The 19309-nt window shown below is 42.9% G+C and overlaps 1 protein-coding gene across 1 annotated transcript in view; it reads left to right on the top strand.

The window, feature by feature from the left end:
• Positions 1 to 19309, top strand: part of LOC144944407 (actin nucleation-promoting factor WASL-like) — a 32118-nt gene that overhangs the window by 9239 nt on the left and 3570 nt on the right. Inside the window, exons 3-8 of the mRNA XM_078872546.1 lie at positions 264 to 350; positions 3375 to 3471; positions 4470 to 4511; positions 16181 to 16349; positions 17210 to 17252; positions 17797 to 17950. Of these exons, the coding sequence (XP_078728672.1) occupies positions 264 to 350; positions 3375 to 3471; positions 4470 to 4511; positions 16181 to 16349; positions 17210 to 17252; positions 17797 to 17950 (592 nt within the window). The remainder of the gene's footprint in view (positions 1 to 263; positions 351 to 3374; positions 3472 to 4469; positions 4512 to 16180; positions 16350 to 17209; positions 17253 to 17796; positions 17951 to 19309) is intronic.

Raw genomic sequence — 19309 nt, forward strand, 5'->3', positions numbered from 1 at the left:
CTCGATATGTCGAGGGTAACAGAGCTTTGGGGGGTGGGGGGTTGGGGGGGGCACTCGCTCACCGTGTGGCTGTTTTTTTTCCCCCGCTCGTCTCCGTGATCCTCACACCTCTTGAGTGGTTCTCTCTCTTCAAGAGGGAGTGCATCTCAGAAACGCACAACACTGATGAATGCAACAATCGCGGCAAAAATAACCCCCCCCCCCCCCCCACCGGAGGCCCTGCGATGATATAATGCGCCTCTAAATGTATTTATTTTCTACAGGAAGGCAAGCTGGTTTGGGAGCAAGAGCTGTACAGCCAATTCAAGTACAACGTGCAGAGAACGCATTTCCACACCTTCGAGGCAGATGTAAGTCCGAAGCGCAGCTTCAATGTGACTCCCATGTATGCTACCTGCTTTTTTAAAGAAAGATGCGGTAAACAGATGAAAGAGCTATCATAATGCAGCTACACACCGATGGTGCAAGGCAAAGGCACGGCCTTGCAATTGCTTGCTCAAGATCCTCTGCTAGATGCACGACCAGAGAACCTCCCTCAAGGCTGTCTTCGCCTTCTCTTCCACCCTGGTCAGATATCTGGTAAAATGTGTTCGTATGTAGTACACATGTTGAACTTAATTCGTACCGCACGGAGCCAACCGCGCTCATCGGAGGTGCAGCAGAAGGGCAAGTGTGGATTGTGCTACTTGAGATGCAGAACGACAAACACGCGTTGGCTCTTCCCGAGGGACTAATCACCGGGCACGGCGGCACACACTCACTTCCGCCAAACCGCCTCACTCGGATTGCCGTGCTTTGAGTTTCTCATTTTATTCTAGAATGTGCTTTTTGTCAAATTTTTACCCTCGTTTGTATCTTTACTCTCGTTTGTATTGTTTCCTCTTTTATTGTCTTACTTGTACAGTTTAGTTTGCGCCAGACCCCTAAATGCAAACATTACAATACATCCTGTGGATCGATCATTTGCATACGAATATTAAACAACCATTTGCTGCGTGCATAAATTGATGCGCGTCTCATTGGCGAGGGGAGATGGGGCGCCGATGCAGTACTGCTCCAAACGTGACGTCCTGAGTTTGACTTCCAGCCACAGTTATTTGTAGTATTTATAGCGAGTGATTTCTGAACCGGTGCTATTTTGGAGAAGTATGGTAGAAGAACTCCGACAACCAGCATGGCGTGAGAGAAGCAGTGAATGAATTAATATAACGTAAAATATGTATAGTTATTATTTACACCATGAGAACCTCATTTGCCAGTAAAAATATGATAATTGGTTCTTTACCCTTCTATCTGGCAACAAAACTGACACCTTTTTACAAGGAGTCATGTTTGCATAGACCGCAATACCTGCAGTCATAATACAAACAAAAGAACATAACTCTGATAATGTGCACTGTCCTTAAAGTTGATTGATCCACACCCGAGACAGCTTTCCTTAGAGCCTAGTCTCACATGGGTTGGACCAGATGACGCCAGAGTTATGTTCTTTTGTTTGTATTATGACTGCAGGTATTGCGGTCTATGCAAACATGACTCCTTGTAAAAAGGTGTCAGTTTTGTTGCCAGATAGAAGGGTAAAGAACCAATTATCATATTTTTACTGGCAAATGAGGTTCCCATAGTGTAGATGCTTGCCCCGAGCTCTCATACTCTGATGGTGCATTGTCTTTGAGTTGTGCGCCTTTTGGCGTCATCTGGTCCAACCCATATGAGACTAGGCTCTAAGGAAAGCTGTCTCGGGTGTGGATCAATCAACTTTAAGGACAGTGCACATTATCAGAGTTATGTTCTTTGTTTGTATTATGACTGCAGGTATTGCGATCTATGCAAACATGACTCCTTGTAAAAAGGTGTCAGTTTTGTTGCCAGATAGAAGGGTAAAGAACCAATTATCAGTTATTATTTAATTAACTCTGGGGAGTTTTTAAAAAAGGTTATGCCTTTGCAGTAGTGTGGTCACATTTCTTTTGAAGAAAGTATTGCAGTTATGAAGTATGCCAAGTGAAGGGGTTTATGAAACTACATTGCTGCAATGCAAGGTGGCTGAATGGCTCAGGAGTCATAGCACTCAGGGTTTGGCACTGCTAAGATTCTGGGTTTCAGTTCACATTTTGGCATTTGAAGATTAAATCAGGTCCTTAATTAGATCTTTGTTTCAATCAAGCCACCAACAACTTCACAACAAAATCATTATATATAAACATGTTCTACTTAAATGCTTTTTTGCAGCTGTGAGAATTTTACATTAATTTATTTATCTTCCTTTGCTAAGTCGTGGGGTTTTATTTTTGTATTATCTGTGTACACAACTGGATAATTGTCGTGCGGCATTGTGGGATGCAATTGCATGAATGACGCTATATAAAATGAAACTGTTACTATTAAGTTCGATTCAGTGATGAATATTTTTTTGCAGGGCATATAAAATGTGTGCCCCAAGTGTAAATAAAGAGATCGCGTGAATTGATGTAGTGCTGCAACGTTATCCTCCAGAGCCATACTCTGCCGCACGGCGATGCGCTGCTAGCTGCAGAATTGTGAACGGATTTAGTTTGACTCACGATATGATGCCAATAGCACTGCTGGGATAAAATATGGGTGGAAAACGCTAAATATGCAATTCATTTTGCATATCGAAAGTGTCGAAATGTCACTCAATCTCAAGCCACTGTATCAGAATAAAGGGGGGCATGCGCATGGAGAGATGAAGGATTTTATTTTTCTTACAGGATGGAGCGAGGGATAGAGTGCTACAGGGCAGGACGGGAAATCGGGCAGCAGTCTCATAAAGGTTACATTGGGAACACTTTCGCAGAGAAGGGATCGTAATAGGCAGAGGAGAGGATGACAGTCTTAAGCCTGGATTTTGAACGGAGGGATGTTGTCATCCCACAACGCAAGCAGCCGTCCTCAAGCGAAGAACAGAGCTGCAGAGGATGGCTGCTTGCGTTGTGGCCGAAACGTCGTGAGAATTTTTATGATGTTTTATTTTTATTATTTTATTATTTCCCTTCTACGTGACTTTACCGAAAGAACCAAAAATATCAATCCCTGCAGTCACGAAAGCTTAAAATTGGCGTTGTTATGTTATCCCTCTATTCTGGCTTGGTTTCCTCCAGGTTATCTAATTCCCTCCCTTCACTCTAAATAAACACATACCATGCAACTGGAATGGGTCAAATATCCCAAAGCTGAAAAAGTATCTGCGAATTACTCAACTAAGATCACATATAATTATACCGACTAACCTATAGTGACACTGGGGGCATGAACGTCCTGAAAAAAGGTGTATTCAGGCCCAGTAAGGCCTTTCGTTGGGCAAACGGAAGTAAACACAATAATAACTGTGCCCTGTGCACATTGTGGCGCAGGATTGTCAAGCGGGACTGAGCTTTGCCAGCGATGAAGAGGCGAGGTTGTTCCAAGAGGCCATAACGGAGAAGCTCCAGCGTAGACATCAAAGGAAAGGTAATGAGTGTTTAATGGAAGCACTGAGTACGCATGCAAGACGAGTTTGTGTCCGATTGCAGGTGGCACAAGTGTGCGCATTCTCACATTCTCGAATGCGTTGGCAGTCTCTGAGAGATCCCTGGTGAATTTAATATTTAGAAAAGTCTCATTACAGCTTATCAGGAGCGTCAAACATCTGGATGTTTTGTCAGTTATATTTTAATTAGTGTTTTGTACGTAGGGCAAAATAAATATTTGAAAACAATATGAAGGGATAACACTCATAGGTCTGCACTGATTCGTCAGCAACCCATTTGCTTTATTGCCGCACCCTGACCAATCCGTAGCCAAGTGGATTCGGGAGTTCATCACTTGACATTATCCATCAACTGTTGCCTCCACACTGCCGGATTACAGGCGTGGGCCACCTCAGAGAGAGTATAGTGCTACTTAGAAACGAAGAAGGAGATGATGATTGTGAAGACAATGTTGAATATTATGATGGGGATGATAGCGATTATCACGTCGATGGGGATGGTGAAAATGAAAATAATGATAGAGACAATGATTTGAACGATGATAAATAATGATGCGGATGATGATGAAGATTATGCCAGTGATAACGATGGCACGGTTGCTGCAGCTTAAACGAATGAGAGTCTGTGACATTTTTAAACTCTGTTTTCATTTAGTCCCTCGTTATACCCATGTGTATAATGTATACGAGAGTTGTAACAACGTATCCCCTGGTGATTCATTACATTTTCTCGATACAGGGTCGCAATTATTATTTTTAAATCAACATTGGTGAATGTAGCGGCCACCAGCGGCTGCAGAACTCACGTGGACCCATTACGTACAATAAAAAAGAATCGAAAATCGTTATTACACAAGTGATTCGATGCATGTGTTGTGGAGCTTAAGCATTATTATTATTAATCTTTAATTTGCACCCGATATATTCTGTATTTGCTGTTTACGTGTGGCAATTGTCTATGTTTTGTTCACTTTATCAGACAGAAAAAACATAGAATTGCCTCCTATCCCTGGTCAAAATGGTGAGTCCACAACCCTAAAGCACATTTATTGTCAAGTACTGTACACTCCAATGCCAACATTGTATGACCAGGACTGCACTTGTTGATAATAAATAACCTCAGTCAAAATTAGCAATCAAACTCTATACAGAATATATTATCATATATATGCACTGTAACAGCTTATATTTTAATTTGCAGGGCATGTTTGCGAATAACTCAGTCAAAGTGTCATCAAAAGCATAACAAATAGTAGTATTTTTTGTAACACCATGAAATGTAGTAAAATGATCATTCATGCCAATGATGGTGGAATATTGCTGTATGGCAGCCATTTTTTAAAATGGCCACCACAACTGACGTTGGGCTTATGGTGGTGATCTGATCTCTTGTATCAGATCACCACCATAAGTGCTTGTACTAACAATGTGCCAAATGTAATGGCCTCATGAAAATAATCACAAAATGTGTTTTCCTAGCCTGCGCCTCAATAAGGGTGACGTGTTCAGATATTTACAGCATTTTTTTCCTGTACAACTGTCAACGCGGTTTTGAGCTTTTGGTATTGCATTAGAGTCAACGATGAGGGCTCAAATTTGATTATTGAGAGCATAATTTAAAGTTGATTATCCAACAGTGGGCTAATATACTTCGCCACTGCTCACAGCATTGGTAATATTCATCCAACAGACTTCGGGGAATATCACGGTGTCAATGAAGGAAGTGATCAGCTCTACACACTGCTCTCACTACCATTAGCATGACCTCCTTATTTAAAGAGGAAATTAGTCAACTCTTCCACGAAAATTAGATTTATTTATTCAGCAGAGCATTGTAGTTGCTGAAAGTCATTCCAAACAGGCATTTGGTGGTCTACAGCAAGGATTATTTCCCAACAAACTTATAAAAATTGCTGTATTTATCATTGACTTTTAATTAAAAAAATGCATTTTCATTTGCAAACCTTGCTGAAGAAGCAATGGTGTACACTTTCAAAGATGGCAAACAATCGAGTAATTTAAAATGAATTATATTTCATTGGAACAATGAATATTGAGCAACTATTATTATGAAATGTTTGATGAAATTTCATAACGTTATTTTAGAATGTATTATTATCGTGTAATGGTATGACATAATCTATATTTGTACCAGTCTCTAGTGGACATTAAAAATATCTAGATTTGAAGCTTTCGTGACTGCAAGGATTCATACTCTTAGTTTTTTTCGGTAAAGCCACGTAGGTAAAAAATAATAATAATAAAATAAAAATAAATGGAAATAACTCAATTAAATCACGACGATTTAATTGAGTTGTTTTCATTCATGATGATTTTATTATTATTATTTTACCTACGTGACTTTACCGAATAAACCTAAGAGTATTAAATATATCTATGTACAGAGTGTGGTGGGGCTGTCACTGATAGAGGTAGTGCGCTGAAACCTGCAGCTCGACAGAACCTATTCCCAGAGGTGTGGACTCGAGTCATGTGACTTGGACTCGAGTCAGACTCGAGTCATGAATTTGATGACTTGCGACTCGACCTGGACTTGCATAACAATGACTTTGTCCCACCTATGAGATGTGGACTCGAGTCATGTGACTTGGACTCGAGTCAGACTCGAGTCATGAATTTGATGACTTGCGACTCGACTTGGACTTGCATAACAATGACTTTGTCCCACCTATGAGATGTGGACTCGAGTCATGTGACTTGGACTCGAGTCAGACTCGAGTCATGAATTTGATGACTTGCGACTCGACTTGGACTTGCATAACAATGACTTTGTCCCACCTATGAGATGTGGACTCGAGTCATGTGACTTGGACTCGAGTCAGACTCGAGTCATGAATTTGATGACTTGCGACTCGACTTGGACTTGCATAACAATGACTTTGTCCCACCTATGAGATGTGGACTCGAGTCATGTGACTTGGACTCGAGTCAGACTCGAGTCATGAATTTGATGACTTGCGACTCGACTTGGACTTGCATAACAATGACTTTGTCCCACCTCTGTCTATTCCTGTTCAGAAGAAACTCTGCGCTGTTTTGCATTTGTTTGATCATTTATACATGGCAGGGCACCCTGGAGGCTGTGATAAAAAAATAACAACGTTGCAATCAACTCTTGCCAATTTTTTTTTTAAGTTCTCTGTAAACAAAACAAAAAGAATGTTGTTTTGTGTTCTTTTCTAATTCAAAGCAGGACCACTTTTGTTTAAGATTCACCTCAAAAACACCTTTCATTTTCTTGTTCCACTTCGCCCGTTTTCTTCTCCTCCCTCGTTTGGGAACCATTGAGGCATCAAGCAGCAGCAGCCTCTAGCCGAACATTGTGAAGGCATTCCCAACAAAATGATCATTGATACATGACTTTAGTTGAACTACAATGTATCTGCATATGGATGTCTGAACTCACCTCAATGTTTGTTTACTTACCGTGACATTTCGCGACGTTTTAGTCTGCATTTGTACATTTAAAACACATTTTGTGATGTGCAGCACTATATTGGAATCCACCTCAGCCACTTTGTTTCACGTATAAACTCCATAATATCTGCACAGGTACAGTAATGTATATTGAAATTGATGGATAATATAATGCGTTATATTAATATATACTTCGATTCACTTCTTGAAAATTTGCCGTATTATTGTTAATGGACACATGGTGCATGAATCAACACGAGGATCTGGCCACAATGCGGAGTATAAACATGAACTCATCAACAGTATCTACGACTACACAAACAAGTCTATATCCTATACCATAGTCATTACTACGTAGTCATTTATATACGCATACATCATGCAGTGTGTGTGCTGTGCCACATATGTATTATTACATGGCACAATGGTGCGTATACGTCGTCTAGACACAATTGCTGAAGGACTTACAGTTGGTATTTTCACATTATCCAGGCAAATCCGTCTGTGCTCTGCTGCCTGTCTTGACTTAGACGTGGATTAACTCTTCGCTTGGCTCGACCCAGTCCTGCACCCAGATAACAATAGTGGGCAAACTTTACAGCAACATCCTGCATCAAATGTACCATTCACAACACGTTCGCCGGAGTGAGTTCACGTCGGTTGGCGGTGGCGTGGAGATCACGTGAGCAGGCGGTGCACCGGGACTGGGACCCACGGGGCTGGATTGGAACATCTTTGAATTTACCTGACAGACATCTGTGAAAAAGAACTTCATAGCTCATCGGATTCCTCCAGTGTTAAATAAATAGTCTGATTCGGATTGCCTCGGTGCCAGGCTGCGAAGAGCAGGAAATTGGTGGCTTTGTCAAGTGACCTTTTAAAAAATAGAACCTTTTTTAAAATCATTGAATTACCATCCAAATATCAGCTCTCATCTTGGATAAATTCAGTATTTTATTTGCTCTCTCCAGTACTTTATATGCACACGAAATAGTATAGGACTCTTACATAAACGTATGGACACTTTTTAAAAAAAGATTACATTGATTAAGGAACGTATTTTGGAAGTTTAGCGAAGCTATAACAATATACATACAGTACTTGTCATGAATGGTCCTGGTGAAAAAAAAAATTCACATACGCACAAACAAAGCTTTATATAGCTCATCCGCATTAGACGTGGCCATTCTGATTAATCTAAAAGAGAACCGTAGGAGGGCATATTCCATCATGGGAGGGGAAATACCCCCCCCCCCACAGATATTTACGCGTTCATTTAGATCTCCTACATTTCTCGTAACACAAATTGTCATCGTTGAAACTGATTTTGGGAAAAGGTTACAGCAAGGGGGCCAGAATCCACACAGGGACGCGATTTGCACGAATTCCAGTCGACACTCCGTACCTAATCTGCGGACTTACAGTTGAAGCCTGGTTTTTACCCTTTTAACCATGGCCCTTAAACCATTACAAACACGCTCTGGCATCAAACGAAGATTAAATTCCAAAGGCTTACGGGAAAAAAAGGAAGTGACAGATGGCGGGCTATGTGACGCACACACAAGTTGTGTTTTCTTTTCCTCACCCACACAGCCAATGTATTTGTTTGTTTGCTTTCGACCAGCCCCTACCTCCACAGACACATTCTCTTGTTTGTTTAACAGCTCTCATAGTGAAAGCTCCCCGCTATGCATAGCTAGCAACCAACTAACTAACACAATTATACGACAGTCTAGGCATACACGTAACAAGTAACTGTGAAGCCCTAGGACTGGTATCCAAACAAGAGGGCATTGCAAGTTGTGGGATTACCCGACGGACAGGTGTGAGGACGGCGGGATGTTTTGCACGGCGCTAGCACTGTAGCAGCCTGAAGACCAGGAGCCTTGCATAGCTAGGAGTTTGGCACGAAAGTCAAGTAGCAGCAGCAGCAGCAGCATCAGCAGCAGCTGTCTGGGAGACAAGCGCAGCGTCCTCGCGTGCCTCGGCAAACAGTGTTCCATTGAAGAGGGCACTGCGATGGCGCGAGTGGACAACGGTGGACCCGTCAGTCACCTGCTGCACATTGGGCATGCCGAGCAGATTCCCGTGGAGTGCGCGCCCTCACGATGCGCCCCGCTAAAGAGTGGACCTTTGAACGAGACGGTGGGGGGGTCATGCTTGGAGAAAAATGGGGGGCCTGCATTTTGCCTGCCCTTCTCAAGGTCCTGTCCAGACGTAGGCTCAGCGAACGATGAAAGGGAAGCTTTGTGGATGATGCTGGAGAAGGTGCTATGGGAGGTTAGGTGTAGCCGTCCTGAGGATGAAGACGTTGATCGAATTACTACCACTTGCCTGCCTCAATTCCGCTGGAGGAAACTCAAGAAAAGAGGTATCCCGTCTTTGGCTGCCTTGTCTGTACCTCATCCCCATTTATGATAATCAAATAACTGGTAAAAAAAAATTCAAACGAATTCCATGTGAAGATGATGCAGGAATGTAAACATGCAGTGTTTTGGCCCAACATTGGCACGTGGTGGGAACCGTTGGCGCAACATTCCATGTTTACTGGGGTGCCAACAATACGTTAAAATGGCATTTACAACTTTGTATTCGAAATCCGTGTTTATGACCGTTAAATTATCTGCCGTTACTGTATCTATTATATTCCATTAGGATTGTTAAACGATAACAATTTTCAAAATAATTTACGGTTCCGAATGTCAGACATTGGTAATCGTTTCTGATGTTAACAACTTTCATTCATGGCAAAGCAAAACTGCAGATACTGGGCTAATGAAGAGACATTAAACATCGCAGCTCTTATTCTTTAGGTAACACAAGTGACTAGATGATGTTAGGAATATTGTGGCATGATAAGGTAAGCAACTTGGAATGTTGTAGGTGTAATAAGGAAGAGGTGGTTGTGATGGACAGGATGAGTGTGCAGGAAAAACTAAAACTAAATAATAATATGTATACTGGAGGAATCCGATGAGCTATAAAGCTCTTTTTCAAAGTTAAGAGGGCAGGTTACTGAAAGAGGGCATCCAGATGTCAGTGGCCTCAGGGACATCTGTAGCTAGATTACTTTGCAGCAAGTGTGGCATCTAGCAGAAGGGATGGCGAGGTGTGGTTTTAGCGGCAGAGGTCATGATGACCTTTTGACCTTGAAACGAGTTAAGGTGTTTAGAAGTGGTTTCTCAGTGCTATAGGTCAGTTTCAGTGACGTTGGGTTGCTGTCGTGTTACTATTACCTGTACGCATACACACGTCATATTCCTCACAAGTTAAGTTTTGATATAATGTAATAATTAGAAAAAATATATAGAGCAAATGAGTGAATGTTATTAATAAATCAAATGGATGTGGCATATTAAATAGACTAATTGCAGAAATGTGCATTAAAGAAAGCAATTAATTACATTTTTAATGTTTATAAATTAACTGGTGCACTAATGGAAAAAAGAGGAAATCCGACTGTTGATGCATTCAGAGGTAGGGGCAAATACCAATCGTGTCAGTGTTTTCTATTTTTATTTTTTTTACCAAATTCGCATTCAATTTCCAGCATCTGTAATCCCGTCACAACATCCACACCCCCCTTCTGTCCATCCATTGATGCAGTTAGGGCTTAACTTCTCACTGGACATTTTCTGGCTCGTTCCTAGACAGGATTGGGCACGTGACTAGTAGCCACGGCAATAAAAATAGGTATACTGGATGTGGTGTGCAGGTGTTCGTTCGTTTCTCAATCCGCTTGTCCTGGTGAGGGTCGCGGCGGCAGCGTGTTGAGTAGTGACGGTCCATACCTCCCTCTCCCTGGCCACAAACTCCAGCACTACTACACTATACACTACTACACTATACACTCCTACACTATACACTACTACACTACACTATACACTACTACACACTACTACACTACACTATACACTACTACACTATACACTACTACACTATACACTACTACACTATACACTACTACACTACACTATACACTACTACACTACACTATATACTACTACACTACACTATACACTACTACACTACACTATGTACTACTACACTACACTATACACTACTACACTGCACTATACACTACTACACTATACACTACACCACAATATACACTACTTTCCAATACTATATACCTATACCAGGGGTCTGCAACCTTTAAGACATAAAGAGCCACTTGGACCCGTTTCCGAAGGAAAAAATAAACTGGGAGCCGCAAAACCATTGCAACTATTAAAACAAATATAACACTGCATATATTGTTTCTTACCTTATTGCTATATACAGGATCGTGCAGTCAGCTGTCAATCTGAATAAAAAAATGACTTTTTCACTTAACAATGTAAAATATATTTTTGCAAATTAATAGCTAAATTACCTGGTTAATGGGATTTTTGCTCCTGAACCTCAGTGCACAGTGTCTGCACATCAGGGCTGTAAGACGTCACCTTCATTTTCACACAGGCTTGCAAGCTGTCATCTGTGAGGCGTGATCGATGTTTGTTTTTAATATAGTTCATGTTGGAGAAGACCTGCTCACATACATATGTGGAGCCGAAGATCGACAGGACTCCAAATGCATACTTTTTCATGTTTATATAAGTGTTGGGGATGGCATTCCATGTTTCGAATACAAGTTTGTCCTGTTTGGGAAGGTTTTCAATATCACTCCATTTATGATTCTGAGCCAGAATGGCCTTCTGACGGGCAACATCCTCAAGAGTAGCGGTCAAGCATTTGAACTTGGACACCCATATATCTTTGTCGGCTATATCGGCCAGTTCCATCTCAAGATCAGGTTGACTTACACCTGCAAATGCAGTCATATTCAATAGGGATGGATCGATCGCCAGGGGAGTGACAGGGAAGGATAATGTCGTTTTTTCCTCTCTGAACTCACAGAATCGTTTCCCAAACGAACTTTGCATTGTGGTGATTGCAGACTTGAAATATTCCAAATTTATCGTATCATGACTTTGTTTGAACTCTCTCAAAGAGGGAAAGTGAGACAGTGTACCTCTCTGTAAATCTTTGACAAACACTGTCAACTTGCGCTCGAATGCCAAAACCTCCTCCAGCATGTGCAGGGCTGTGCCTCCTTTCCCCTGAAGGGTTGTATTTAGCGTGTTTAGATGTGCTGTCATGTCTACCATAAAATGTAATTTTTCCAGCCACTCTGGCTGTTCCAGCTCAGCAAAGGTGAGCTCTTTGCTGCCCACGAAGGTTTTTACTTCTTCCAAACATGTGACAAAGCAACGGCAACGTTATTGCCTGTCACCGGGCGGGCAGTGTGGAGCGGAGCGGCGACCTGTCAGCAGCGGCAACGCCAGAGCAGGTGTCACAGTGCGCCTCCTCCCCTCGCTAGCATCCGCCCCGGAGCCGCGGTCAAGGTTCAAAAGAGCCGCATGCGGCTCCGGAGCCGCAGGTTGCCGACCCCTGACCTATACTATACACTACTACACTACACTACTACACTAGACTATACACTAAACTATACACTACTATACACAGCTACACTATACACTACACTATACACTACTACACTACACTATACACTACACTATACACTACTACACTACACTATACACTACACTATACACTACTACACACTACTAACACTATATACTCCACTACTTTAAACAGACTCTAGCTCTTCCTGGGGAATTCACAGACGTTCCCAGGCCGGCTGAGCGACATCGGCCCGCCAGCAGCGTGTCCTGGGCCTGGACAGACCTGGCTAAAATTAACCCTGGATATCATGCCACAAGACATATGACCAGTGTGGAAGAGTAGGCCAAATGCCCTCTAGAGGGACACTCTAGAGCTCTCGTGGTGGCCCATCCTCCAGCACAGGCGTGAGCTAGTCATGTATGTATGTTGAACTTCTTTTGCACCTTACGTAGCCAAACATTCGAATCATAAAGGTGCGGGGAACAGAGCTGCACCACTACCAACTTTATTGTACCATGCGGACTCATACGTTCGTATCCAGCAGTATCCATGAACACGTTTACACGAATGCATGGACATCTTTTCAACACCCACTTGAACCAAAATTAGTTTTCATAGGCACACACGCACACACCCCACGCTTCGCCTTATAGACTGCAGGCAGGGACAGCGACAGTGTACAAGCATTTGTACCAGAGTTTCCCACGTAAACAAAGGACAAAAATCCCCCGTATAGACTTTGGGGCAAGTCCTGTTCGCGAGCACCAATGAAGGCCAGCATGGCACAAGAGGGGTGGGTGGCCAGCACCACGCCCGCATGCACACACACACGCACATGTATCACTGCACACATGCAAGCTGTTCCTTATCTTACATAACACCATAATTAATTTGCTGAAAGATTAAGTAATCACAAGTAATACGATACTGCTCTTTAACAAGAATAAAAATTCGCAGTTCTTGGTTAACCCACTCCCGGATGAAAGCTTCACTATGCCGTGACGGTCATGTGGCTTCTCTGACCAGACTTCACCATACTCGATGGTGTGAGTTGGTGAAGGGGGTGGTGGTGATGGGGGGGGGCAGTACTTGTTTAGATATCACTCGCCACTGATGCTAGCTGTGTCTAAAAATCAAACTTCATTTGTCCAATGTATAGCGCATCGCACTGACTACTGCACCACCGCCCCTTTGCCGGTGGCGCGGTGATTTCACGGCAAATGTGCTTCTATTAATAACATAGCTGCAATGTGCCCCAAAAAAATCCATAGATCGAGATGTCTTGAACAAAAACTGCGTCAATTACCCAATGTCTCAACATAATGCGCGCGGCGAGTTTCGTCATTTCAGCGCGTTGCTCGTGATCTGATCTGACGCCGTCGAGACGTCACAATTGCGAGGGCGGCGCAGAAGAAAGCGTTTGTCTCTTTGCGAAGCCGACATCGGCCGTCGTCTTAAACTCCATCCCTTTTTGGGGGAATTTTTTAGTTTTTTTGGTGCCTCTATTGCAGCTGCTATTGGAGGAAGCCGCCAACACAGCGGCGCGTCCGCTATCTTGCCTCGTACTTCCGTTTGTCCAGCTGGATCCGCTGGTCCGGCCACAGATCAACTACACAGAAGCGGAATGTCACACTCATTGCTGCGTTTGGCTATTGTTTAAAATATATAATTACGCTTCAACATAGGGCCCTGTTGTCAATTCACTGCTGGATAAAGGTCTCCTGATGGCATATCGGTCACGAGGGTTGTTTGACCGTACTTCACTGCACTGACCAGTTAATTATAGCGGGGGGGGGGGGGGTTGATGGCCCAGTGCTTTGATGGGGGTGGATCAGTTTAGATATCACACCACTTAGCGACTATCACGGCGGCCAATGCTCCACCCTAATTGTTTAAATTAAAATTATCGCTAAGTGGTGTGGTTTTTTTCTGGTGCGTTGATAAACATTTTTTAAAAAATTCTGTTAGAGTTCCCAATCATGACACATAGAATGTCAGCATTTGGAAGTGCCCTATTATCGGTCATTAAAGCATCTAATATGTAAACTAAACATCCTCGCCACTTAAAAAGTATAATTGTGGCGTCAGCTGACGTTGATTGTTTCGTTTTTCTGTTGATTTATCATCCAGTGAGATAGCATTAAAACAACACAGTCTTGAATGAAATAAATAAAGGTGTGTGAGTGGTAATGCTCCTCAGTTCGTGAGCTATAGATGTCTTGATATAAATATATAATTGTTCACTTGCACCTCCTGACATGTCCATGTATCGTTGCTTTTCCTACCAGTGCATCTCTGGTAGAAAACTGCATTTTTAAATGACGCAAAACTGACTCCCAAAAATCGAATTTGCAGCAATTTTTCATTTAAAATGTTTTAAATTATAGCCCAATGCTATCTGTGCAATTTCATCGGGCAACACATCCATGTATACCTCAAGTACAAAACTGCATCTCCCAATGTTAGCGAATTTCCCGTGGAAGCTGCTATCAGAGAACTACTTTTGAGATGCCTCCAGATAATCCCTTGTCCACAGGAGAGGTGCTGAACTCTCCCACTCGCCCCACGATAGAAACGTTTGTCATGTGGCAGTCAAACCAAAATGTAAACTAAACATCTAATTGAAGCATGAATGTTTTATGTGTACAAATGTGCTGCCCTGGCTGGGAGGATTAACTTACCCTACTTGAAATTCTGCCTAACCACAGGATGGCTGCCAAGATATTAACCCAGGATCTTTTTAGTACCAGCCCATTGCTGTGGCATCTAAACCACAAAGCCATCTCTTAAATACACTGTTTATTTTAATCACCAGATTTGTATTCATTGTTCTTGTCTTCATCGTTGTGTGTATATTGTGTGTGTGAGCAGGGTTATATGTGGTATGTATCAGGGGTGTGCAGTGTGTAGGAGTCTTGTTTATGACTTGGTGTCTGTAACGGGTGTGAATATGTGGTCTTAATTATGGTAAGTCACGTGTATGGGTATTGTGTTTTAATGTTGTGTATGCGTGGTGTGTACGAGGTATCCGTTGGTAGAATGAGTGTTGTTTGTGAATTGGTCTGATGAGTATTTTGCGAAGTTAATGCACTTGCTCTCAGAATAGGTAACGGAGGCGTGGACTTCCTTGTGGAAGGACGATACGGAAAATGTATTTGTCACGTGTCCTTGCTGACCAACCCTGTTGTCTGAAATATGTTGAGTCGAGAATTTAATTTCAGACTACCATCATACAAGCCCTCTTACACCGATATGAGATATGCAATGATTTAGTAATCTTACAAGTAACAAATATGCGATTGAGTGAAATCAAGAATGATGCTGATGATGTGCATGACAGATTAGTGCTTGCGCGAATGAGTGATCAATATTAATTGGAGCGTATTAGGATGGGAGTCTTGGAGCCATCTGTGCGTTGGTAATTCTACGGATGATGAATGAGGGAATTGAATGAGTGAGATCATAGGGAATAAGGCAAATTTTCTTAAGCATTAACCCAGATACCCAAGAAGAACCGTTCGGAAAGATCACAAGACTGTCGGAGCTATTCCTATGATTAAAAGTATCATCGTTACAGTAACGTCTAGGCACCGTAAATCGGTGAATGGATTATGAGTGCTATCGCAAAATCATATTGGTTATCGTCAACTGAAAACTCATTTCTGTAAAACTCCTTTTTTCGCGATTAGTTTGTTGTCCTTCCCCCGCACGTCCGATTAGTGGGGTTGGCTAAGTATGGTGCGAAAGAAGTTCACACCATACATACAACTGCATGGTTCGTGCTCTCTCTCTCTCTCTCTGCAGCAATGTCGTCAAACACACTCCCCATGCAGCAGGCCCGGCCCCTGCCCGTGATCCCCAACACACCGACGGCACCGATACCGAGTGGCAAGTCCAACAACAACAGCAGCAGCAGCAGCAAGAAGAAGAAGAAGTTCTGCAAGGCTGACATTGGGATGCCCAGCAACTTCCAGTGAGGCGGCAATGCCATACTCCTCGCACACGCAGAGTTATCTTGCTGAAACAAAGACACGGACAAATAGCCCCCATGGAGCCTGAACAGACTGTTGTGGAAAATGCTGTTAGCGAGTACGGCACTGGACGAGCTGCGTGGCCAACGCCACGCCCGGCCGCCTTTGTCTCCTCAGTGGTAACTTTACACACCGCACCGGGTGAGTCGACCCTGGGAAGGCCCATGACCGGTTCAGATAATCGTCACTGGTGTTGGCCGTGAGTGGGATTCAAACGCGGGTCGCCGGGTTCGTAGCGCAGCGTAGCGCTAACCGCTACAACTGCAGTTCCACATCGAAGAGGACATTAATTCTAGATTTGAAGCTTTCGTGACTGCAAGGATTCATATTCTTAGGTTTTTTCGGTAAAGTCACGTAGGTAAAAAATTTAAATTAATAAAAGTTAAATAAAATAAAATATATTATTATTTTATTATATTATTTTATTTTACTTTTATTAATTTGAATTTTTTACCTACGTGACTTTACCGAAGAGGACATTGCTGAAACACACCTCATATTAACACGGTCGGCTACGTACGGTGCAAAAATAAGTTCAACGTACTTACATACATAGCAACAAACGTAGCACCCAACATTCAACGTTGACCCAACGGTTCCAACCACATGCTATTGTGGCATGTTGCCCGGGATGGGGTTACTCTGCCGGCACGTACATATGCGGTCGTGATCCTGACTGCGAGAGACCACTCGTCCGTAACGGGCCACTTTCTAAACGCAGAACAAAAATAATGAGAGAAGTATATTGCAGGGACCTTTACATTGCTTCCGTTTTGTTCCAACGGTTCGTTGTGTATTTCAGACACGTTGGACACGTTGGATGGGACCCCAATGCTGGCTTTGATGTGAGTGAATGCATTATATCAAGTTGCCATAATTATCATATCCCTTTCTAAAAAATCCCTCCTTTTTATGGAGAGACTCGACCTTGCCATAGGAATGAGGAATTTCCATTCGTTGACAAAGGGCTGAAAACGGTGGTGAGATGTTAACTACCTTACCTGGTATACAGAAGGTCGTGGGTTTGATCCGGACTCTGACGACCTGTATATTTGGAGTTTGCATGTCCTCCCCGTGGTCACGTGGATATTTCTCTGGGTCCTCCAGTTTTTCCCTCCACATTTACAAACACGCGTTTAGAGTATTTTAGCTACTTTACATTTTCATGTCATAAGCCACTTCATTGAGATTTAATTTGTGACCAGGTCACTTCTGAAAAAGAGCTATGTAGCTCAGTGGGGCCTTGCGTGGTAAAATAAAAATAATGAAAAGTGAATAGTTACTCATAGTTAGTTTCAATGCCCGATTTCAGAAGGACATCACTTTGACGACAACACGCCACCCTAATTGAACCCCCCCCTCCACCCCCCCCCCCCCCCCCCGCTGCAGACCAACGTCATGGACCCGCAGCTGAAGAAGCTCTTTGACAGCGCTGGCATCTCCGAGTCGCAGCTCAAGGACAAGGAGACGTCAAAGATCATCTTCGACTTCATCGAGAGCCACGGCGGCCTGGAGGGGGTGAAGACCGAGATGTCACAGCAGCGTAAGTCGACGCTGAGATCCCGCGCCACTCGCTCGTCGCGTGCAACACCATGATGTCCGCTCGTGATGTCCAGTACGAACCTAGCGAGCCGTTAAGGAACATCGGCACAGCTGATGGCGCTCCATGTGAAGTTGGATTTTTTTAAACTATTTTTATACGTAAAAATAATTGCTAAAGATGTGGCCACTGAGATTGTGGTCCTTTGGTGTTGCGTCTCGATAGTAGAATGAGTGAGGCGCTAAGATAAGGACGGATGAAATCGGGGTGCGACACTTCGACACCCATTTAATATTGCAGCGATTGGTAGGACCTTTGGTGACTGCAGTAGTAACATGAAGCCATTATTTAAATATACATACAACTTACATATGACTGTACTTTTACACACATGATTCTATGAATGTTTTGCGAGCAGAAGAATTTATATTAATTGACGAACTGATGATTTTTTTAAACGCCTTTACTCTTTTCTCGACCTTTTCAAATATTTCCGCAGCCTTACGAGTAATTTTCTAACCAGTTGAGATCTCACAGCATCTTACTAATGTAATGTTGACTTAATATGTTATATACCCGCGGAAATTGTACTACATTTTGTTATTGGAGTGTGGAATTTCCACCTCACGCCCAGGTGCGCCTCTGTAGATAGACCATCACCCACTCCTTTCCTGGGCATGAAAACACTTTGACTTAAGATTCTCAAATCGTAACCAGTTTTGTGTCGATTGAATACACTGTGCTTTATGCTTCTCCGGTGACCAGCAGCAGGCTTTACCTGATTCATATCGGGTTTAGCGTCACTCTCCACAGGAGTTGGGTGTATTTCTTGACTCACCGGTCCTGCTGATCGTATGTTTGTGCTTAGCAGGAGACGTTAAGCAATTTAGAACTTTAGGATGGCTGTGCCTTACAAGCAAATCAAAGCAACCGTAATGTTTGGGGGGGGGGGCCCACATTTTATAAACGTTGCTTTTCAAATGTTGTGAGTTGGAAAGCCAACGACTCAACTATATTTGTGGCAAGTTTTAACTCCCTAGCCCCTGAACGATAAAGATTCGAATTTACATCAGTGACTTACTTCCGTTGCCACCATCAGCCATGGTCAATCTACTGCTGGATGAAGACCTTTTAAAAGCATCGCCATCTATCACCATCCTGCCATGTAATACTGATCATTTCAACTTGTAGTATTTACTCACTCTCGTAGAGAGTAGGCCTCGGCAAGGTAAGGAAATGTACCCGTTTTACCGGGTAAAATGGTAAAGGTAAAGGGTAAAGGTGTCGACATGCCAAGGGGTAAGGTAAAGGGTAGGGTAAAGGTAGCCCGGAAAAATTACCCAGTAGGGTAAAGGTAGCGCG

Source organism: Lampetra fluviatilis, chromosome 34 (genome assembly GCF_964198595.1).
Source record: "Lampetra fluviatilis chromosome 34, kcLamFluv1.1, whole genome shotgun sequence".
NCBI lineage: Eukaryota > Metazoa > Chordata > Hyperoartia > Petromyzontiformes > Petromyzontidae > Lampetra > Lampetra fluviatilis.